The following is a 24,279-nucleotide window of genomic DNA, read 5'->3' on the forward strand; positions in this document are numbered from 1 at the left end:
TCTATGGGAAGAGATTGTTTCACAGTTTACTTCTCCGTGACAAAGGGTTGATGGTTCGGACTAGATCGAGGGCTACTAGCCCAGGCCATCAGGGAAGCAGCAACCCGCATCGTGATCGCCAGTCTGCACCGGTCATGCAGGCGTCATCTGTCTAACATGCGCAATCTATGGCGGACGCTATGGCGGAGTTGACTCGTCAAAACCAAGAATTACGAATGGAGATTAATATGAGGAGGCAAACACATGAAGAACGTGAAGGAGGACAAACACAGAGTCATGGCGTGTAGAGAGAATACCGAAATTGGAAGTCAGTTTAGAGGCACCACTTCACGAACGGTACCACACTTGAAGGAAGAAATGGACCAAATGAAGAGAGTTATGGAGGAAATGAAAGAGAATATGAGAAGGGCGAATCCAATAGAAGATTTGGTTCACAGAACTAATTCCCCCTTTACGGCTTCCATCAACGGTCACCCCCTACCATCAAAGTTCAAGTTGCCTTCTCTGGATTCATATGATGGAACACGTGACCCGTTTGATCACATAGCCACTTTCAAGACCACCATGCATCTTCAAGGGGTGCCTAATGAGATAATGTGTAGAGCCTTCCTTACCACCCTTAAGGGTCCGGCACGAGTTTGGTTAAGCAAAATACCCCCAAATTCGGTGAGTTCTTTTGAAGAGTTGAGCAAGTTGTTTGTTAACAATTTCATTGGGGGACAAAGGCATAAGCGTTCCTTGTCCAGTCTGTTGACAATAGAGCAGGGAGAGAATGAGAGCCTTCGGTCATTCATCACCCGTTTCAACAGAGAAGCCCTTAGTGTGGATGAAGCAGATGATAAGCTCCTACTGGCAGTCTTCCATAATGGGGTGAATTTGGATCTGTTTATGCACAAACTCTATGAAAAAGAGCCCCAGTCCATGGCCGAACTTGTCCATTCGGCTCAGAATTTTATGAATGCAGAAGATGCGATCATTGCTAAAAAGAGGAAGAGGTCTGAAAGAATGGACGCAAATCCCAGTCGCCATCACGAGCAAGGTACTCATCCAAAGAAGGGACGGACGGAGGAAAGGAGAGACCGAGAAAGTAAGAAGCCAGGCCCTTCAGTACGGAACCAGCAATATACCCCTTTAAACGCCCCACTTGAGCAAGTCCTTATGCAAATCAAGGATGATCCTTCCCTGAAATGGCCGAAGAAAATGAAGGGGGATCTCAACAAGCGCAATAGGAACAAGTATTGTCGCTTCCATAGGGATCATGGTCATGACACAGACGAGTGTTTTGATTTAAAGTAACAAATTGAAAATCTTATAAGGCAAGGGAAGTTGAGGGGTTTCCTTGGACGAGACCAGAGGGACGAGAAACAGAAAGAGAAGATGGAAGAATCATCACGACCACCACTCGGGGAAATAAGAGTCATTATTGGGGGAAGTTCAACTGGCCAGTCATCCAAGTCCAAGAAAGCATACTTGAAGGTAGTACAGAGTGTCCAACTTTCTGGATGATCACCGAGAGCAAGGTCCACGGACGAGCAGGCAATCACTTTCACGGATGAGGACGCTGACAAAATTCATCACCCCCATGATGATGCTCTCGTTATCTCCTTATTAATTGTAAACTACACAACTAGAAGAGTGCTTGTGGACAATGGAAGCTCAGCAGACATTTTATATTATCTAGCTTTTCAGCAAATGAGATTAGGACGAGACCAGTTCCGTCCAGTGAACTCCCCCCTAGTAGGCTTTGGTGGGATGAAGGTGCAACCAGTGGGTACTATTTCCTTATCCGTGGTAGTGGGGGCGTACCCACGACAAATCACCAAGGATGTGAACTTCCTTGTGGTAGATTGCCCATCCTCCTACAACGCCATTATTGGGAGACCAACTTTGAATAGTTGGAAAGCCGTTACCTCTACTTACCACTTATCAGTTAAGTTTCCAACAGAATACGGGGTAAGGCAGGTACAAGGGGACCAACTGGCAGCAAGAGAATGTTGCTTGGCCATGTTGGCCATGGATGAACAAGTTCAAGCCATGAATATTGAAGAAAAGAAGGTTGTAGCAGAGCCTACTGAAGCATTGGAAGACATTTCATTGGATGAAGATAACCCTGAGAGGTGTACCAGGGTTGGAGCAGATTTAGAAGAGAAGATTAAAAAGGACCTCGTCCAGTTTTTGAAGAAAAACATTGATGTGTTTGCGTGGAGTCACGAGGATATGCCGGGTATAGACCCTAGTGTCATTACCCACCGTTTGAATGTATGTCCTTCCTCCAGGCCTGTGCGGCAAAAGAAGAGGGTGTTTACCCCAGAGAGAGATGGTGCAATCAAGGACGAGGTCCAAAAGCTGATGGTAGCGAAGTTCATTCGGGAAGTGTACTACCCAGATTGGTTGGCCAATGTAGTAATGGTCAAAAAGGCAAATGGCAAGTGGAGAATGTGTGTAGACTTCACTGATCTGAACAAGGCTTGCCCCAAGGATAGTTACCCGCTACTGCGCATTGACCAGTTAGTAGACTCAACTGCAGGCCACAAATTGCTTAGCTTCATGGATGCCTTTTCAGGATACAATCAGATAAGGATGGACGAGGCTGACCAAGAGAAGACATCTTTTGTCACCAGTCAAGGCTTATTCTGCTATAAGGTAATGCCATTTGGTTTAAAGAATGCAGGGGCGACATATCAGAGGTTGGTCAACCACATGTTTCGTCTGTAGATTGGGCGGAATGTGGAAGTCTATGTAGATGACATGCTGGTGAAAAGTCAGGATGAGGGAAGGCATCTAGACGACCTGCAGGAGACGTTTAACACACTGAGACAGTATCACATGAAGCTGAATCCTAGCAAATGTGCTTTTGGAGTATTGTCAGGGAAATTCCTTGGCTTTATGGTCTCCCACAGGGGAATTAAAGCAAATCCAGATAAAATTCAAGCAATATTGGACATGAAGCCACTGCAAAATACCAAGGAAATCCAATCCCTCACTGGACGAGTTGCTGCGCTTAACAGGTTTGTCTCTAAAGCTACTGATAAATGTTTGCCATTTTTTAAGGTTCTCAAAAAAGCATTCGAATGGACCGACGAGTGTTAGAGAGCTTTCGAAGATTTAAAGGCATACCTTACCATGGCACCACTGCTGAGTCCATCAGTGGAGGGAGAGGAATTATATTTATACCTAGCGGTGACCCCGCATGCCGTGAGCTCAGCATTGATAAAAGAGGAAGATAAAGTGCAAAGACCTGTGTACTATACAAGCAAGGCATTGAAAGAAGCGGAAGGACGGTATCCACAAATGGAGAAATTAGCCTTCGCACTGATCACCGCTTCTAGGAAGCTGAGGCATTATTTCCAAGCACATGTCATTAATATCATGACAGATCATCTGCTCAAGAAGGCAATGAATAGACTAGAAGCAGCTGGACATTAATCCAGTGGGCTGTGGAGCTCAGTGAGTTTGATATTAGGTTTCAACCAAGGCATGTCATAAAAGCTCAAGCCTTAGCAGATTTTATTGCGGAGTTTACCCCAAGTCATAATGAGACAGAAGACAGTAAGAGATGGGTCGTCCACGTGGATGGTTCGTCTACACGGCATGCAGGAGGAATTGGTGTGGTCCTACAATCCCCAGAAGGAGATAAACTGAAACATAAAGTCCGTCTACAGTACCAAGCAACTAACAATGAAGTCGAATATGAAGCCCTCCTCAAAGGGCTAGAATTGGCTAAGTTTGTGGAAGCCAAGTCCATATGTGTCATAGGGGATTCTCAACTGATCATGGTGTAAGTAAATGGGATGTATAAAGCGAAGGAAGAACGAATGAAGAAATACCTTAGTAGGGTGATGCGCCTTGTGAAAAAATTTGAAAAAGCTGACTTCGTTCAAATCCCAAGGGAGGAGAACGTGGAAGCTGATACTATAGTAAAAGAAGCCTCATCAAATGAATTAATAGACAAGTCAGATAAAGTTCAATATATGCCAAGTATAGATGTCCCGGAAGTACAACAGGTGGATAACAGAGAAAATTGGATGACCCCCATTATATCATACTTGAAAGACGGACGACTACCAGAAGAGAAGGACGAGGCCAAGAAGGTGAGGGTGAGATCAGCTAGATACGTCCTTATGAATGAAGTGCTATACAAGAGAGGCTTCTCTCAACCTTACCTTAGATGCTTAGCTCCGGATGAAGCAAACTACATACTAAAAGAAGTTCATGAAGGGGTATGTGGCAATCACTCAGGAGCCAGATCACTTGTCCACAAGGTCGTCCGTGCAGGGTATTATTGGCCGAACATGCAAGCTGATGCTAAAGCATTCGTTAAGGTCTGCGACCAGTGCCAGCAGTTTAGCAACGTCCCCAGACAACCATCGGAATACCTCACCCCAATGGTGGCAGCGTGGCCCTTCGCATAATGGGGACTGGACATTTTGGGTCCCTTTCCTTTGGGAATAAGGCAGATGAAGTTTTTAGTGGTGGGCATCGATTACTTCACCAAATGGGTGGAAGCAGAACCGTTGGCAAATATCACACAACAGAATGTGAAAAATTTCGTGTGGGAGAACATTGTATGCAGATTTGGAGTGCCGAAGGTATTGGTGTCTGACAACGGACGACAATTTGACAATGCACTCTTCAAGGACTTTTGCTTACACTTTGGAATTCAGAACCATTATTCCTCGCCTGCACACCCCCAAGCCAACGGCCAAGCTGAAGTTGCAAACCGATCCTTGTTGAAAATCATCAAGACTCGGCTTGAGGGGGCAAAGGGAGTATGACCAGATGAATTACTAGGAGTTTTATGGGCGTACAGGACCACAGTGAGAACCCCTACAGGGGAGACTCCTTTCAAGCTAGCCTATGGAAGCGATGCAGTCATACCTGCAGAAGTACATATGGCTAATCACAGGGTGATGATGTATCAAGACAAGGATAATGAGGACCAGCTTCGTCTGAACCTCGATCTAATAGACGAGGTAAGGGCAAACGCAGAACACAAGGCAGCAAAGTACAAGAACCTCATGGCTAGGCAGTATGATGCGATGGTGAAGCCTAGGCGTTTCAACATAGGAGATCTCGTCCTGAGAAAGGTCTCTTTGTCAACCAAGAACCCAGCACATGGGAAGTTGGGCCCAAACTGGGAAGGACCCTATAGAGTTATCAACTGTAAAAGGCAAGGATCCTACTACCTGGAGGCCCTGGACGGGAGAAAGTTGGAACATCCTTGGAATGTGGAGCACCTGAGGAGGTACTATCAGTAAAAGTGAACCTATGGACGAGCCTGGGTCTTGTCTGTCTACTAACGTACTACTATGTTTGATGCTGTTTGTGTTTGATACTACTATGTTTGGTGCTGTTTGTGTGTGAAGTTTGAAACTACTATCTTATTACTTATTATGGTTGTGTTATGGTTATGGACGAAGTCATGAAGTATGTACTTATTAAATAAAAAGGCATCAGTGTGCATGTGCCTTATCTGTAAACAATATCTATGTTATGTACAAAATGTTGTGTGAATTTTACATCTCCATGATATTGTCGTCCAAGCCAATCTTCAAGAGGATTGAAAGATCCAAGACGAATAAAATCTCTGGACGCAGAGATGTAACGTCTAAATTTTCTTGAATAAAGCAAGGAAAAAACCATAACTACACTCGTCCAAATCATGGACGAGGCAAAGCCAACTGAAACAATCCAAACTCTGGACGAGAGAAAAAGTTGGCAAAATAAGTAAGATGGTATGTAAAATTAGCTTGTAAGTCTTAAGACAAATCAAGCTAAGTAAAAATACTACCTGTTAAGACGAGTTAGACTAACAATATGAAAAATATGTTCTCGACATAGACGAGCTAAAGCTGGGGTTGACTTAAAATAGCTTAGCAGCATTCGTCCATGCAAAGAAAATGAGATCACTTGTCCATGCAAAGAAAATAAAACTTCATTCAAAGGGTGGACATCCCACGTCCAAAAACCCTTGATTAGTTCAAAAAACTGAAATGGTTTGCTTAAAAGACCCGTCCTAAAACCATGGACGAGTATAGTGTATTCTTGTTACATAAAGAAGGTCCTAAAACAAAGGACCAAATATGAGCCAAACAAAAAAAAGAGAAAACAAAGACTACTAAGTTTAAAAGTCTCGTCCTAAGCAGGGGGAGCATTCACATTAGGCTTGTCCTGGGGAGGCTGAGTACTGGCGTCGTCTTCCACATTGACATCATCAGAGTCGGTCTGGAGAAGAGAGCTTGTGGTAGCAGCAATGTTAAGCTTGATTGAGCTAAAGTCAACTTCAGGGAAGTTCTCAATAGCGTCCATTCTGAAATCTTCAAAACCAGCTGCATAATTACGATCCAAAGTGTCTGTATACGCTTTGGACGACTTGAATTCAGCCACAGTGTCCTCTTTTGCCTTGGAGAGACAAGCATTCAGTTCGTCGTTCATCTTTTGCAAGTGATCAATGCGGGTATCCTTCTCCAATGCATCAGTCTTTAGCTCCTCAATCAGCTTGTTATGTTCATTAACCTCGTCCTTAGCTTTTGCAGCAGCCCCAGCCCATTTTTTACAGTCAGCATTCACCTGTTGAATCCCCGTCTCTAACAAGACTCTCGTCTTGTCCAGCTCTGTTGCCTGTCTGGACGCTGCTATAAACTTTGACATGGCCTATGAATAGATAAAACAACATAGGATGGTTAAATGAGGAAAAGTTGCTAACTGAACAAGGACGAGAGATATTTACATACCTTAAAGAGGTCATGGACGCTTGAATGCTCAAACTCCTTCAAGCCCATGTTATAGCACATGTTTATGTCCTCGTCCTGGACAGCCATCTGGAAACGTTCCCAAGCCAGATCTTCATTTTCAATGATGTTCGTAGAAGGCTGAGACGAGCCAGGTGTAGTAGACTTGGCCAAAGGAGTTCTGGGAGGAGGAGTCTTGGACGGAGTGGACTTAACTGGAGTGGACGAGTCCACGTCAACTACCTGGATGGAAGGCTGAGACTGTGGAGGTTTGGACTTAACCACCTTGGACGAGCCTTGCTTCACTCTTTTGTCTCGACGACTGGGGAGCCCTTCCAAGTCAATGTTCTTTGGCAAGAACTTCCTTTTGTCCCCAACCGTTGGACGTGCCTGACCCTCAGGACGATCCTGGGTCTGAGCCTCAGGACGTTTCCCCTCACCTACAACTTCCTTCCCTTTGTTCTCTTTCATTGTTGACATTCCTAAAACGAGATAAACAGATCAGGAATGTATACATAAAACAAAAAAGAGAAAAAGAGGCTTAGCTAAAAACTTACTTTTGTGCACAGTAACCTCGTGGGCGATAGCTTTGTCTGAAGGCTCAGGACCTAAACCCCACTTGGCTAGACGTCTAAGGGTGACAAGAGAGCGAAAGCTCCTGTCTGTTGAAGACGAGCCCTGTGGACGCGGTCACGGTGAAATTTGCTCAAAGATGGACGTTTGGCAGCTACAACACAATGAACAAACAAAGGTTAGAAATTGTAAATATACCAAATAGAAGAAAGAATAAAAATAAACAAGGGGAAGGGATGTACCTTCTGGACGAAGGTTCCCTAGGTCCCCAGTGTAAGGAGGAAAGGGATCCCTGCCTATGTCCACAGGGTTCCCTGCCCAGAAGCCTGAAACAAAGATGAATTCCGTCTTCCACTTCCTATCAGACGAAGTTAGGGACTTGATTAACCTACAATCATTCCCCCTAGCAGTAAACTGATAAAAAACCTCAGATTGACTTATTGCAGAAGGTTTATAACAATAAAGGAACTCGTCCACTGTAAGAGGACATTCCCTACCAAAAACTTGCCTCCACAAAATTTGCATGGAGATAACTAATCTCCATGCATTAGGATTGAATTGACAAACACCTAAACCTAACTTGACTAATAACTCTCTAGCGAAGGAATTTAAAGGAAACCTAAGGCCACCTAGGAAGTAAGATTCATAGACGCCTATTCCAAAATGTGGTTCACAACACCACTCTCCACGGACGGGCAGCCTAGGGTTAAACTCGTCCAGGATTTGGTACCAAGATCTAAGACTATTTAACCTTTGTTCATCCGTCTTAGAATGGACGCCTACAGCGCAACTAAAGACGGTTTCTACCTCGTCCGTAGGATTGGACGGAGAGCCAGCTTGAGAGCCAGAAGCTCTCCTAAGTTGTTCTTGGACGACCTCAATAGGGAACCAAGGGGCCCCAGAAGAGTAATTCTCATCCGTGCTTCCTCCACTATCATCACTAGCACTGCTAGAACTAGACCTATCACTACTGTCCTTATAATACTTGTCTATAGCCTTATTAAGGCTATCATTGGACGAGGAAGCAACAGACATCTTTGACAAGGAACTTAGAACCTAAAGATGGAGAGAAGAAGAATACCTGGCTCTAGACGGAAGAAGACTCTAGACGCAGAGGAACTCCTAGACGAGGCTCTAGACGATGGATGTCAAGGAAGAAAATCTCTGAAATGAGAAGGGTTAAGGGAGGCATTCCACTATTTATAGGATGCTGACCTGGGCATTCGAAACGACCCTACCAATACGAAAATGACACGTGGCATCTACCTCGGAAAACTAAATCGACGGAATCAGTCGCCAATAAGAAAATGACACGTGGTGCATTGATTTATTAACCAATTATATATACGTCCAAGGACGTGTCAGCAGTTCACCCAACTCTTTGGACGACCCACATGGACGAGGGGGCAACTGATGGTGTCACAAAAATCATACAACTCCATAACTCGTCCATATGCCTCATCCAACGAAAGACAAGCTACGATAAATCAAATAGGTGAAGTGAATGTTCCAAACGTTCTGGCTAACCTCGTCCGTCTATGGACGGACAATACCTCGTGGAATCTTAATCAGCAGGGCAAGTCGTCTGAGATGGCCTCGTCCATCTTTTACTAAAGATGGACGAGTTCACCATGGAACGGCCCGTCCAACCTAAGTAACTTCCATAGCGGTTATGGAAGTTACCCCCAATTCTCCGGACTCCTCGACATTGGGAACGGTTACTAAACAGATAACCGCCCCACACATACTATATAAGGATTCTTCGATGAAGGATAAGGGATTCAGACAATTTTACTTTGAGAAAATACTTCTTCCTTACAGAGAGTTCAAAAGTAACTAACTTCATCATCGGAGGACTTTTGGCCGGTCCCCTCTGATTCAGTGTTCTTTGTATTACAGGATATAGCCCAAAGATCATCGTTCAAGTCTTGTCAACCTACTGATATCTAAGGAATCATCAGAAACCCTTCTTCCCAAAACACTTATGGCCGAAAACCTTCTTCCTTAAAGACACAGATCTAGGAACAAAAAAGAGAAAGACATAGATTTAGGAATCCAACCACCACTAACAGTTTCAGTTCCCATCGGCCATTAGTAGTTATCTCTCTCCCTTCCTCTTTTATTTTAGGTGCAAATGCATTTTTAGTTCCTATATTTTGGCTTTTTTCCATTTTGGTCCATACATTTTAATTTTACTACTTTTAGTCTCTAAACCAATTAACGCATGTTATTTTCATCATTTCCGCCAATTGATATTTGAGGTGGCTGACGGAGGAATTAAAATATTATAAAAAAAAATGCCACATTAGCATCTATTTTTTTTTAATAATTTATCAATTTTAACTAAATAAAAAAAGAAAAAAACATAATTAAAAACAATAAAATACATAAATTTAGATCTAATTCATTTTGAACAAGAACACACAAGAACATGATTACAGATTTAAACATCAACACAAGAACATAAGAGCACAAACGCAAAACCAAACACAAACTCAAATTTAAAAACACAAAGAACACAATAACAAACATCAGTTTATTCAAGTCATTTTTGTATTTTATCAAGTTACACATAGCTAAGCAAAGAAAAATTGATCTCCTACAAAATGTTTCAAACTCGATGAGTTGGCGGTTACAGTTACAGCTACAACTCTCAAACCCAGATCTCTTGCAAAATCAATCTCCTAGAACCAAATCTGAATCTCCAGCAAAACAACCAAACCTAGAAGACCCATAAACCCAACAACCAAACCAATCTCCAAAAAAGCAAACCTTAACCTTCAAACCCATAAATTTTCTTGAGAAACAAACACAAAAAATCCAGATTGGTTGAATTGTGAGAGAGAAAATGAATCGTCAATGAAGATCGGATTAGATGCCCATAGGAAAAACAAACCAAAACCCCCAATTTTCTTAAACCCAAACAAAATAATCAAATCCAAAAATTATCAAACCAATGGCGAGCAGATCTGCTTATCCCTCTTTTGGGTTTTGATCATGGAGGCTTTGGTGCTTGGTGGGCAACATGGATCAGAGAAAACAATGGGCAACACAGCTTCTCCCCCTTGTGTGTGTTGTAAAACTCAGATCGGTGGTGGTGGCTGTGGTTTCCTTCCTCACCATTCACCGCCACCAGCCATCATCAAGGTAGCCTCCTTGATCTCTCCCTCTGTCTCTTCTTTTCTTGGACTCACCCACTTGGTGCCTCTTTCTTTAATCCGTGATGGTGTGGGGGGTTTGGGTTGTTCAATGGTTCAAAATATGTTTGAGTTGTGGTTGAAATTTGATTGTAGGATTTGGTGGTGATGGATCTGGTAGTGGTGGTGCTGGAGATCATTCGGGTTTGGTGCTGGTGGATATAGGTTAGTGTGGCGGATTGTAGTGGTGGTCATTGGGTTTGATGGTCTAGGTTTTGATTTTTGTGGAAGAACACAACACCCATTTTTTATTTAATTTACAATTGATTTTTGGTGGAAGAATGTATACAAATTTTGGAATAGAAATTCTTTGAGTACTGTTCTTGTTATCTGGGTTTGTGTTCTTATGATCTGGGTTCGTGTTCTTGTGTTCTTATGATCTGGATTTGTGTTCTTGTGTTCCTGTGATCTAGGTTCGTGTTCTTGTTTATTTTTATTCAAATCTGATGTATTTTTATGTTTTTTAATTTTGTTAAAATTAATATATTTTATTTAAAATTAGATGCTTACATAGATGCTGACATGGTATTTATTATTATTATTATTATTTTTCCACATCAGCGTTTAGGATGCCACCTCAGATATTTTCGTCAATTGACTGACGGAAAAGATGAAAATAACACGCGTTAATTGGTTTAGGGATTAAAAGTGGTAAAATTAAAATGTAGGAACCAAAATGGAAAAAAGCCAAAATGTTGGGACTAAAAGTGCATTTACGTAATTATTTTATTTTCTATTTCTCTATTTATTTTCTTTTCACTTGTGTTGTCTCTTTTGTTTGGGTATGGTCGAGACTCGTCGTTTGCTTTATTTTTGGTTTGGTTTGTTGGTTGGGTTTGATTGCAAGAAGTTGACGAGTTTGGCTCTGTGTTTTGATATGGGTGTGATTTAATTTGGATTTTGGATTGCTTTCAAAATGGGTCTGTAAATTTGGATTAATGTGTGTATTGTTGAAGTGTTTGTGTTTCGAATTTTGATTTGTAAATCCGTGGGATTTGATTTGTGTGAGTACTTGTGTGTTGTGTTTACATTTTAGATGTGTTTCCTTGTTGGGTTAATGAGTTTGATTTGCTGGAGGTTTCAGGTCTGTATGTGTTTTCTTGTGTTCTGGAAGTTCATGTGTTTGAATTTTATAGGTTTGTGTTTGTGTATTCAGGGTCCGGCTCCCCTCCCGTTTAAACCCTCCATTTTTCTCCATTTTTTATTTTGATGAATGACACCTGGCAAGCAAATGATCCAACGGCTAAAAAATAAAAGCAAGTCAATCCCATCTTCTTCACCACTTTCCTTCTCTTTTTTATTTTTGCAACATCACCTACACAGTATGAGAGAAGCCCCTCAAAGTGCACCATCGTCACAAATTTTAATGAGCTTCTTTTCAACAAGCTAGTGTAAGTGTTCATTTATGTTTTCCTCTTTTGAAAGCCCCAAAAAAGAATTCTGCTATGAAAAGGCTTTATTGTTTCCTGCTAAGTGCTAATTTGAAATCAATCTCTCCAAGATCCATTTCTTTGTTTTCTTCCTTCTTCTCATTGTAAGCATTAGAACACAGAGGCCCTTTGTATAGAATTTTATATATATTTAAATTGAAAGTAGTGGGCTTTTGGGATTCGCAAAGTAGTGACTGGCAGGTGAAGGTCAATGGGGTTGGCTCTTGGCATTGGGTTTCATTGTGCCGTTACCAACTTATAGTTACCAACTTTTCTTCATCCTCTCTCTCTCTCTCTCTCTCTCTCTCTCTCTCTCAGTGTGTGCAATGAGATTTGAAAATTCTCATTTATGGCATTGGTGACCTTAAATTGCACAATTGATTGAGTCTATTCGTGATTATTTTTTGGGGATGTGCTGGTACAGACTTTGTGATGGGATAGACTTTTCTCATGCTCTGGCGGTGATGATGTTGCAGAAAAAAGAGGAGGATAGATTAGAGACAAAAAAGATGAGGATGAGTCGCTTTTATTTTTAACCGTTGGATCATTTGCTTGCCAAGTGTCATTTATCAAAATAAAAATTGGAGAAAACTGGAGGGATTTAAATGGGAGGGGAGCCGGATCCGTGTATTCATATTTAAGATGAACCCATATTGTGTATTTTGAGTTCATTTTTTTTTCATTTTTTATTTTGTTAAAATTGATAAATTATTTTTTAAAAAATTAAATTTGATGCGGTGGCTTTTTTTAATTATTATTTAATGTTGACATGGAATTTTTTAAATACCAAATAAATATATTTTTTATTAATTAGGTCAATGTCTAACATACCTACTTTACACTCCGTTTATCACATAGACATTTTTTGATAGTATGGACTAAATTGAAAATGATTTTCAAAATTTAGGGATCCGAATAGGAACGCAGAAAATGTTGGGACCAAAGTGAAAATTGCATCAAAATGTAGTTATTAAAATGGTATCTAAGGGTTTTGTTTTGGGGGGGCTTTTAGATTTTTAAAAAAGAAAAGAAAAGACAGAGATTGAGTTGGGCCTAATAACTGTTGAATTGAGGAAAACTAAAGCAAAACAAAACAAAATAGTGGGTTGGGTTAAGTTGGGGGAATGTTTGAGCCCAAAGCGGTGGCACGAACATATCACATATGAGATGAAGGTGTTTCTTAATTCTTTTCTTTATTTTATTACCCTAAAAAAAAATTGGAAATTGGTGAGAAAAAGAAGAGAATCCTAGTCCTAGAGAAAGGGCAGGAGCGAGTGAGTGAATAATAAGCTAAGAAAAGAAAAGAAGCAAACGAGAGGAGAGGAGGCCTGTCTTTCTCTTTCTATAGCCGAGGAGGCCTCAGACTCAGACTGACATTACATACAGATATAGTTACTACAACAAGAAGCAAATCAATCAAATTGAAGAAGAAGAAGAAGGGGGTGGAATGGCGGCTGAGAAGAACAACCAGATTGTGGGCCAATCCAAATACGACTTGGACGCTAAGTGGGATGCGTGTCTCGATCTGACGGTTCGCCGCTTCGTCTACTCATCCTTCGCCGGCACCTTCGGTGGCCTCCTTTTCTTCAGTTCGTTCGCTCTCTCTCTCTCTCTCTCTTAATTCTTATTTTCTTTATTTGCTTCTGAACACAATTAACCTCGATTGGGGGATTATTGGTTGCTTTTACATTTCCATCTAATTAATTTACACTATTCCTTTGTTGTTGTTATAGTTAACAAGGGTTTTTGGAATTATAAAATTTTTAAGATTCTTTTCTTATGATACATACTTAATTTTATGTAATGGAATGGAACAGAATCGAATCTACCGATTTGCTTTACTTGCCTTGCCTGACATACATACATTTTACATGGGTTTGATCATAATCACTATATTTTTACCTGTAAATAAAACACATATCCTAAGTAGAAGTAGGTAATTTAGGAAGGGCAGCAGCAAAGCCTCATTCGTTGGTTCTAGACAGTAGTCAAATGGTATGTATGGTGACCATGTTTCCTTCTCTACTTGCTCAAAAATCTTTGAATTGAGTCATTGATTTGCCTAGTCTAATCGGGCTGAAGGGATTCAGCAAAGACTGCATTTCAGTATGTTGGTACTAAGTTTAGTTCCTTTCTGCTTAATACTAGTGCCACTTGAGGCTACAGGCAGGCATTCGATTCTGTTATAACTGCATGTTATGTTAGTATTGTGAGTTCTTTTTCTTTTTGATGTTCGGTTGAATCTAAATTTAACGCAAAGTTTTTGTTTTTTTTGTTGTTTTTAATTGGTAAATTACACACCACCCGGTGGACTCTTGAACCCCACAACCTCATCCTCCATCCTATTATTATGAGAGAAGGAAGATCCAGTTGAGCTATAGCTCATTGGCTAAAAAACACACTTTTACATCTTCAATATCCTATTCTTGTTGAAATACTGTTTTTATGTTGTCATTGCGTGCTTGCTTGCATGTTTTTAACATGTTTCGCATAAAAAATTCCATAAATTTTTAAATTTCTTCCAGCTTTATCTCTTTGATTCTTATACGCTGCAATTATTTTTTTGGTTCATGGGCTGTTTTATGTCCTGGTTGCTGCCTCTCAAATTTAAACTTGCTGTTCAGGTAAGTTGAATTGGGTTGCCTTAAAGGTCAATCTGTTGTGTACGTAGGGCCCAACCCAATCACCTGATATTGGGATTTCTCAATCAAAGCTGTGGGTCACATGATTCCTTTTCTGAATTGTCCAAAACTTAAATATGTCATATAGAATATATTAGAAGTGACTTGAAACAGATTCTAATGTTAGGAAACAATCTTACAGTATGTGAATAATATGGTGTATCAAATGCTTTATAAGCAATTGTAGGCAGGACTCTTTGTTATTACCACACTGTTGGTAAAAGTGCAGGGCACACTTAAACTCAAAGGCCTCTTGGAGCCTAGGCACAAAGTGCAAGTGCGCGCCTTATTGAAGTGAAGCACACATTTAAAAAAAAAAAAAAAATTATAATAAATTTACAAATAATTATTAATGAAAAAAGAAATATAACAATCAAATTATCATATAAATTTATATAAAACATTTTATATAATTCATATAACATTAATACAAGCCCTACTTTTGCAATTTTAACACAAAAATTGCAAGTCAAGTCATTTTAATTTTTTGGATCAGCTAGATATGAGTACTTCATGTAATAACCTTTCATAAATCTCCGATAGCCATAATGCCCTATGACTAATTTCTAATATTAGTTAATAATTTAATCACTTATGGACTATAAGTCTTTAAGAATTAGTCTTCTATGTTCAACATCAACTACTAAAGTAACTAAACAATTACCCCAAATATATTATATCATACTTTTTTTTTTTTTTTTTTCATGAATGACCTAAGAATATGAAGACGTAGCAGTATGGTAATCGGTATGAAGTAGATATTCAAAAGGGAAAAAATAGAAAAAGAAGAAGAAGAATAAGCTGTGTGGGTACTTGTTTCGGGGAGAAAAAACCAAGAGCAAATAAAAATAAAAATAGAGAAGAACTAGGGGGTTGTGGGTTCTTGGACAAGTTACAATCAAACTTGTATGTATTTTTGATATGTAAGTTGCGCTAAAAATATGGCAAATCAATGGTTTATATCAATAATGTCAAGATCCTAAAGTTTTAATTCAGTTTTGGTTTTTTTTATTTTTATTTTTTGAAAAATATAAGAAGTGCAAAAAAGCGTGATTTGAGCTTTTTGAAAAATCCCAAAAAACCACGCCTAAAGCATGCTTCTTTGAGTGCGCCTTGCTTTAGAGGCAAAAAGCACTAGAGCCTTGGGGCTTTGCGCTTAAGCGCGCTTTTACCAACACTGTATTACCATGACTTATCTCATTGGCACTGAAATTGAAATGTATAATATAATCACAATGGGCATTATACATTTTAAGTTTCTACTAAATGTTCATCTATGATGATGTCACTGGAAGCTTTTATCCCTGGCATAATGATATAAATTCTTTTGCAATCTGTTGATTAGAAGCTAGTGTTTTTAACATCCACAAATTAATTATCTTGATCAATGTATCCTGATTTGTCATACCAGGGAGTCCTGTTTCTCGTTGGGCATCTGTAGCTTTTGGTGCTGGGGTGGGTATTGGATCTGCATACACAGAGTGTTCTCGTTTATTTGATGGATCTCCTGCAAAGTTGGCAGCTCCTAAGATTACAGAGACTCCTGCTCCTCAGGTAGGACTCCTATTTTTTTATTTTTTTAAATAACTAACATAATTTTCTATTTTGGTAGACATTGCCTTGAAAATTAGAATCAGATAAAATTATATGAGGGATGCAATATTGCAATTTAGGTTTGATCAAGTGATTTTGTTGAGAAATCCATTATGTTTTGTGAAGAACCATAAGAAGAGTAGTTTTGGATAGCTCAAACCTAGGAACAGTGCCTGGGTACAGGTACTGCTCTAAGCTGTGCTTTCAAGATACTGGAAAAAAGACGATAAAGCTTAATATATAGGCAGAAGTAATGATGTTCACCTTTAAATAATTTCTACACTTCATATGGACTTGAAAGTCAATGCAAAGTTGGAAATGAGTCAGAGAAATTGATTTAATATAATACGCTCAATGAAAGTAGCTAATTATTTGAATAGGAAAAAAAGGAGAAAATTGGTGCTGGACACTTAAATTTGGAATGCAACTTTTGTAACTTTCAACAGGATCAATTTTATCCCATCAAGAATTAGATTAATCATCTGATTACCGTAAATATTAGAACAATTCTACCTATCAAAAAAAAAAAAAAATTAGAACAATTCATAGTTAGGTTAGTTTTTTATTTATCAGCTGTACCCAATGGGACCAATTTGTTTGCTTGATTTTTGACAACTACTAAGTAATGCTTGAACAATGTGAAGTTTAGAGAGAGCAGTGGCATGGTATAGCTAGCCCCTTTATGTTGCATGCATCAGTAATTGGATAGACAATGATGACTACTATTACGCGCATGATTTAGATGCCTAAGTATTGGTGAATAATTTATCTATATAAATCTTCTTAAAGAAACATGTTATTGCAATGTGACATCTTTGTTACATTTTTGCTCAGATTCATTTTTATTTCTGAATATTCAGTGTTGGTAAAATTGTCGGGCGCACTTTAGTGCAAAGGCCTCCTGGAGCCTAGGCGCAAAGCGCTAAAGTGAACAGCACATTAAAAAAAGAAAAGAAATTAATGGTCAATACAACAATCAAGTGATCGATTAATCATATAAATTATACATTTATATAATTGTCTTGTGCTTTACGAAATATATGCAACCATGATATTTGATGGCCATGATTAAAATGAAGATATTAAGACTACATGCCAATGCCAATGCCAAAGAAGGTTGGTGCCCTTTAATTTAGAGATTTTCAGTGGGTTAGCTTAAGTATGGACAAACCATATCAAGTGGGCTTTGGGAAAGCTAATGTTGGTTTCTCGAAATGAACTTGTGGAAGCAAGACAATTTTGGATTCAGTTTTTTGTTTAAAATGAATGTTTGAATGGAATGCTAGAATTAATATCAGGGGTTGTTTGCAAATTGTATATTTAAAAAACTTATGGTATTGTAAATGGGAGTGCTTCATTCATGCCCCTTCTGTCCAAATTGTTTGGCAATCTTTGAACATTTAACCCTTATGTCTTTGAATTAAAAGTACCAGTTTAAATTCAAATAATATACAGATGGAAAAATAGTAGACATATATAAGAAGACCAACAGATTTGATATATTTCACAGTTTGTTATACTCTTTTTTTTTGGGTGTTTTTTTTTGGGGTGGGGGGGGGGGGGGGGGGGGGGGGTGTAGAATTTACACACGCACTTGATGGAGCTTAAATTCATGATCTCATCCTCCAACCAATTATTATGCAAGAAGGAAGTGTCAGTTGAGCCATAGCTTATTGGCTTTACTTTTCAAATATATTTGTTATTACTTGATTATTGTTTTGAACACATTGTATGTATTTTAAAGAAGAAATTATCTGCTTATTAGGATTTTTATTTTTATTTTCACTCTCTCCCAGGATGGCCAGGACTAAGAATGGACTCTTGACGTTACAATCAAGTTGGCTGGCGAGCAGAATCATAATTTTATTGAAGTTGTTGGTGTTTTCTTTCACCGGAGAGGCTTTTAAATATGTAGTACAAACATTGTTTTGAATGGATAAGCGACTAACCTGTTGTACGTCGAATTCTATTGTTTCTTGTTCTGCAGTCTTATTTCCTTTAATGGAAGTTTACTTTTGGGGAAAAAAATGAAGAAATAAATTGCTTTAATGTAAACCCTGCTCTTGGTATTTAATTTATCAACTATAGAAATGGTGGCCAGGGTTGCTGAAAGTGGTATTACTTTCGTGGGTGAAGTTGTCCCGGCCCAACCTGTTTTATTTGCTTTCTTCTTTATTGGGCACAGCACAAACATGTTCGCCGACTTTCACTTGCACGCTTTATGTTAATGTCTCAAAATTCTGAAACCACCTACAATAATTCTCGCAAGGAATCATCGACGACATGAGTCATAATTTGGGAATGAGTATTTTCGTCTTTATTGCCGTTTTGGGAGTTATGACTTACAGAGACCACATTCGAAAATGTCTGAGGGAAATTTTGCAAATGGCCTAAGAAAGAATATATCGGATTATCAAATATTCCAAAAAGAAGAAGAAACAAGGATCGTACACGATTCCCATAAAATAAAAGTTAAAAATAAGATTGTAGATGATTTCATAGAATTTATGAATTAAAAGCAGAAAATCTTATGGCTTTCATTCAATGGAAAAAGAAATAGAGGCTTTAGCGTGCGTGTGGCACAAATGAAATTAACTCCAGCTTATTCCGCATTTTGATTATTTTTGAGCTACAAGTGGGTCCCTTTTCACTGTTTATGGGGCTCATTCACAAGAAAAAGAAACGCAGCTTATTTTGCCCAATATGCACCGTTTTGCAACAGTAATATTTTGAAATTTCAGCTTTCTCTTCAGCCCAACGGTGCGTATCTTGCAAGATTTCGACTCTTCAATTCTGGCAGCCCTACTCTCTCCTCATCAATACCACAACTTCTTCCTCTTCAATGCTATTCAATTTTACATCTATCCACCAAATGCTCAAATTTCTGTTTCACATCTAACTGCAACTTTGTTCTTCCTTTATTCGGACATTCCTTTTGTTGGCTTCTTTCTTATTGGCTTCTTTTGTCTTTAAAGGACACCAATAATGAGGCCTTGTTCCTACACTTATAGGGCTATTGCTGATTACTAAGGAGGATTCCCATAATCTTGTAGGATTCCTCACAAGATTGGGTCAAAAAAGAGGAGAAATTCCATTTTTTACTATTCAGTCACTATTCACCTGTCACTATTCATCTGTCACTGTTCATCCGTTACTGTTCATGACACTGTTCACTCCGAATTTTGCCTATTTAAGGAGGGTTGTCCCTTATGTTTTAAGGTTTTTTCTAAGCAAAATTTTAGTTCTGATTTCTCTTCCCTTAGAACTAGCATTCTTAGAGAGAGAACCCACCTTACTTCTACTACTACAACCTTGTTCACCTTTGTTCACTACAAGCCTTGTAATCCTACAAACCTTGTAACTAGGACTAGTTCAAGTTTTGTAACTGTTAACCTGTAACTGTTGAGATCTTGTATTCACTACTACTACTGTAAGTGTTTATCCTACTTTCAATAAAAAGTATTTTCAGTTCTATGTTCATTACTTTACTTGTTGCTACCACCACCTTGGACGGATTACCGCCATACCGGATGGTTCTAAATTGCTTTCATTTATTTTGAACTATTGTTCTTATTTACTTTGAATTATTTTGATATATACTGCTTGGCTGGTTCTACCGCCTTATTATTGTACTTACATTCAAGTTATTTACTTTCACTCTTTCATCTATTATCTTCACTACAATATTACTGTTATATATATATATATATATATATATATTTTGTTAGTTTAAAATTCCATCATCAGAGAACAAAAAAAATTAGAGGCTCAAAAAACCACGTTTGGTCGGGTAGAGTTTTTTTTAGGTTAGTTTAGCTAGATATTTGAGGTGGCTTATGTGAATGTTCTTACATGATGCTAATGTCATATTTTTGGGTTCAAACAATATTATCATCATCAGGTTCTTAAGCAGTTTAGCCACAAGACATGTAGACAGGTGTTGCCTGCATCGAGTATATAGACATAATACCACGACAACTAGAACACCCCGAATGGATGTTCAATTCAATGGCTTTAACAGTAACATCTAGACAAAACCACGACAACTAGAACACACTCCGAATGGATTTTCAATTCAATGGCAATAACAGTAACACCTATTTACGGTCAATAGTGCAATTACCACATGAAATCATATTTACTATTCATACGTTACACATCATTTATGGCCATCAACGTAAAGAAATCACACATTTTTCCCCAATTTCAGAAGCAAGTTATCCCTTCATCCACCTATGTTACTAGGACATGATGTACATATCAAATTACAGATGCATTGTCTAAATCCACAATCAGACAAAACTACATGTTGCCAAAAGTTTCTTCTTCAATGTCAGGGAAAAGTGAAGTTTCCAAGGAACAAAATGTGTTTAACAAATACGAATTTTTTTTTTTTGGGGATGAAAAAAGAAAGCTGATGCAGCGTGGTTTCATTGCTCTAGCCCATTTAAACCCGAATTCTATAGAGTGGGACTATCAAAGCTGTTTGGGGCTATCCATAATGGGCACAACATTTTAAAGTGAAGCGCCACAACTCGAATCATAACTCTCGGACTCGCACGGGTAATGGTTCAAGGGATTCTTACCATAAGGCTGCCACCCTTGGTGGTTCAACAAACACGAACATGATGCGGAAGCTAATTCTATGATTTATTAATAAGCTTGACTATCTTGTATTATTTCAATTCCAAATTCTCGATAATCCTTAAAATAGTTTCGATCAACAAATCTCAGAATCTATAGCCATTTAGACCACTGCATTTATTGTAGAAATACTAGTTTCTGAATTTATTTAAAAGGCCGTCCTTTTTTGTGGTAAGTAAGGATTGTCATTCAAAAAGTAAGAAACAGAAATAACAGACTTCATAGACCAGTTATACACAACGCCTGCAGAATCTAGGCTAAGCAACATAGAAACATCAAAAGGTGGGACTAGGAAAACAGCAAAATCCTGTCCTGACTAAGTATAGCTCCTCGTCTAGTTAGTGCATATGCACGTTTGTTAGCTTCTCTAAAGCAGTGTTGGATTTTAACCAAGGGGAGGCGGCTTAGACCATCCTCACAATCAGCAAATAACATCAATAGCATTTTGTTGTCAGTCAAATTTATCGAGAAGATCCCCAACCAATTTAGCATCTAGTTCAATCTCTACGGCAGGAATGCTTAAGGCTTCTGAGGTCTGCTAATACCGGAAAAGTATGGGGTGAATCAAACTTACCTGATATGATGAAGGAGGGAGGACTGGATGTATAATCTTTATATTTTTGATTATATGAAATAAGAAAACACTCGAGAATTAAAATGATAGATACGCTCACCACCAAAGCAAACCCAAAGGTATACAAATATCACCACCCAAAAGAATTCACCTAAGGATACAAAACTGCATTGGCTCACCACTCAATGGAATATAGAATATCACCACTCAAAGAGATATATAAACTAAGGAATTTAGCTAAGGATTTAGAACTGAATTGACTCCCCACTCAATGAGATATCAAATTTCACCACCCAAAGTGATACAAAAACTGAACTTGCCACGCAAAGGAATCTCCCCAAAGGATAAGACTTAATTTAGAATAAATCCATCTTCTAAAAAGCACAAAGGCTAATTCTGAAAACACTCTACAATTTCATTTATTCACCCTTGAATGGACAACCCTATAAGCATGGGGGAACTTTGATTTATTCATTTTAGCTAAATGACTTATATAATGCTTAGGACAACCCTCTAAGCATGGGAGAACTAAAACTCACCCTTGAATGAACAACCTTATAAATGTTCTTTGACTAGATAACAAAGACATCTGAACATATAACATAGATGACACATGTCACCTACGTGACTGCCACATAATTTGCCCTTTGCTCCTGCGTCATCAGCCCACTAGCATCCCAATGGGTTGAACCTAAATATGTAGCCATGTAATTTTATTAATTACATAATACATCCATTTTAACTTGTCTACCTCTGATGCTTCAGCATGCTCCTTCGACTCATAGAACCAGATCACTATATCAAACTTGTATGAAAAAAAAAATTATGGAAAACTAATTTTAATAAGATGCACGAAAATAAATTAAAAGTTAAATTGCAAATTACACCTTCAAAGTTTAGGGATGTTTGGATTTTACACTCTGAAATTTCAGAATTTGGATTTTATCTCTTGAAGTTTACAGGTATTTGGATTTTACACTAAGAAGTTTCAGAATTTAGGGTGTTTGAATTTTACACCCTAAATTGTAACCCCTATACCCTAACCCCTAAATCTCAAATCCCTAAATCGCTAACCACTATATTGTAACCCCTAGCTTAATCCCTAAATCTCTAACCCCTAAACCCAAACCCCTAAATTACAATCCCCTAAATCTCTAACCCCTAAATTGCTTACCCTAAATTGTAGGCCTTAAATTTTATCCCCTAAACCCTAACCCCTAAATTGTAAGCCTTAAATCACTAACCCCTAAATTGTAAACCCTAAACCCTAAAACCTAAATTGCTAACCTCTAAATTGTGAATCCCTAAATTGCTAACCCATAAATTGTAATTCCTAGACCCTAAACTCTAAATCTCTAACCCCTCTAATAGGCCAAGAATGTATTGACCCATTTGGTAACTTAATCAAATTAATTAGCCAAGCGAAATTAATTAGATTCAATTACATGCAATAAGCGTGGTAGTATAAACAAATCACCAATAAAATTAAATGCAGCAGAAAATAAATTTGACATGGGTGATTTATTTATGAATGGGGAAAACCATTGAGGCATAACCCCACCGGGTCACCACTCCCGAGAATTCATTATTATTAAAACAAGCGATTTATTTATGAATGGGGAAAACCATTGAGGCATAACCCCACCGGGTCACCACTCCCGAGAATTCATTATTATTAAAACAAGCGATTATAAGTAAAAAGAATCACAATACCTAATACCAACCTACAGTTGAACCCTTACCCCAATACCTAATTGGACTTGTAATGTAGTGACAATCTCTCCATTCAATTCACAGCTCCAAGTATGTGACTAACACACCAACTTGAGGAAGAAGTTGGCTGCAAAGTTCTTCAGTTCATCAAAACGATAAAGATCAAGAAACTCCTTAGTTACGAAACTCCTTAGTTACAAAACCCTTGGCGCAAAAACGCAGCAGCTTTTACAAAGAATATGTTGAACTAGGGCAAATTCTGTCTCCAGTTACAATTTGCATGCACAATCAATTTGCATTGAGTTGCATCACTTTGCATCATCTTTGATGGCCCTTAAAATAATCCTTATATATGTCTAGGGTTATGAGAAAAGAAACCCTACACAAATAAACTTGGTTATGCATGAAAACAGATCTAAAAATTTGAATTTCGTAATTCTCGATAGATACTGTTTCTGTCGAGCAGCTGCATTAAACCTCGATAGATATTATCTGTTGAGATATTTGTCGAGCTTTAATGAACAACACTTCTTCACTTGTTTCTTGAACAGACTTGCATGACTTCAATACTAAACTTGAACTTTTGTTCCTTGAAGTATTAAACCCATTCAGGTCTATTAAATTACAAGTAAAGTGCGTTATGTCAAAGGATTAGACAATTTACAATAAGATATGTTCTAACAAGTTCCACATATGTCCTAACACCCTAAATTATAACCCCTAAACCCTAACCCCCAAATCTCTAACCCCTAAATCGTTAACTCCTAAATTGTAAGCCTTAAATCACTAACCCCTAAATCGCTAACCCCTAAATTGTAAACCCCAAACTCTAACACCTAAATTGCTAACCCCCTTTAAATCTCTAACCCCTAAATCACTAGCACCTAAATATCTAACCCCTAAATCTCTAACTTCTGAATTGTAACCCCTAAACCCTAACCCCTAAATCTCTAAACCCTGAATCGCTAACCCTTAAATCAGTAAGCTATAAATTGTAACCTCTAAATCTCTAACCCCTAAATCTCTAACCCCTTAATCACTAACCCCAAAATCCCTAACCTCTAATTCTATAACCCCAAAATAGTAATCCCTAAACCCTAACCCCTTAATCGCAAACCCCTAAATCTTTAACCCCTAGCCCTA

The 24,279-nt window shown here is 38.5% G+C and overlaps 1 protein-coding gene across 1 annotated transcript; it reads left to right on the forward strand.

Annotated features, from left to right (window-relative positions):
- Positions 1-13,140: 13,140 nt before the first annotated feature.
- LOC126713133 (uncharacterized) lies at positions 13,141-18,260 on the forward strand. Its single transcript, XM_050412791.1, has 3 exons — positions 13,141-13,520; positions 16,024-16,166; positions 18,002-18,260. The coding sequence occupies exons 1-3, from the start codon at positions 13,379-13,381 to the stop codon at positions 18,014-18,016; spliced, it is 300 nt and encodes a 99-aa protein (XP_050268748.1). The 5' UTR covers positions 13,141-13,378; the 3' UTR covers positions 18,017-18,260.
- Positions 18,261-24,279: the final 6,019 nt, after the last annotated feature.

The sequence above is a fragment of the Quercus robur genome, chromosome 2 (assembly GCF_932294415.1).
Source record: "Quercus robur chromosome 2, dhQueRobu3.1, whole genome shotgun sequence".
Classification (NCBI taxonomy): Eukaryota; Viridiplantae; Streptophyta; class Magnoliopsida; order Fagales; family Fagaceae; genus Quercus; species Quercus robur.

What these genes read in the sequence shown, in the direction of transcription:
- LOC126713133 (XM_050412791.1), top strand. Translation starts at nt 13,379, where the DNA reads ATGGCGGCTGAGAAGAACAACCAGATTGTGGGCCAATCCAAATACGAC. An exon ending in CGGTGGCCTCCTTTTCTTCA is followed by an intron (nt 13,521 to 16,023) that starts GTTCGTTCGCTC and finishes TTGTCATACCAG; the next exon opens with GGAGTCCTGTTTCTCGTTGG.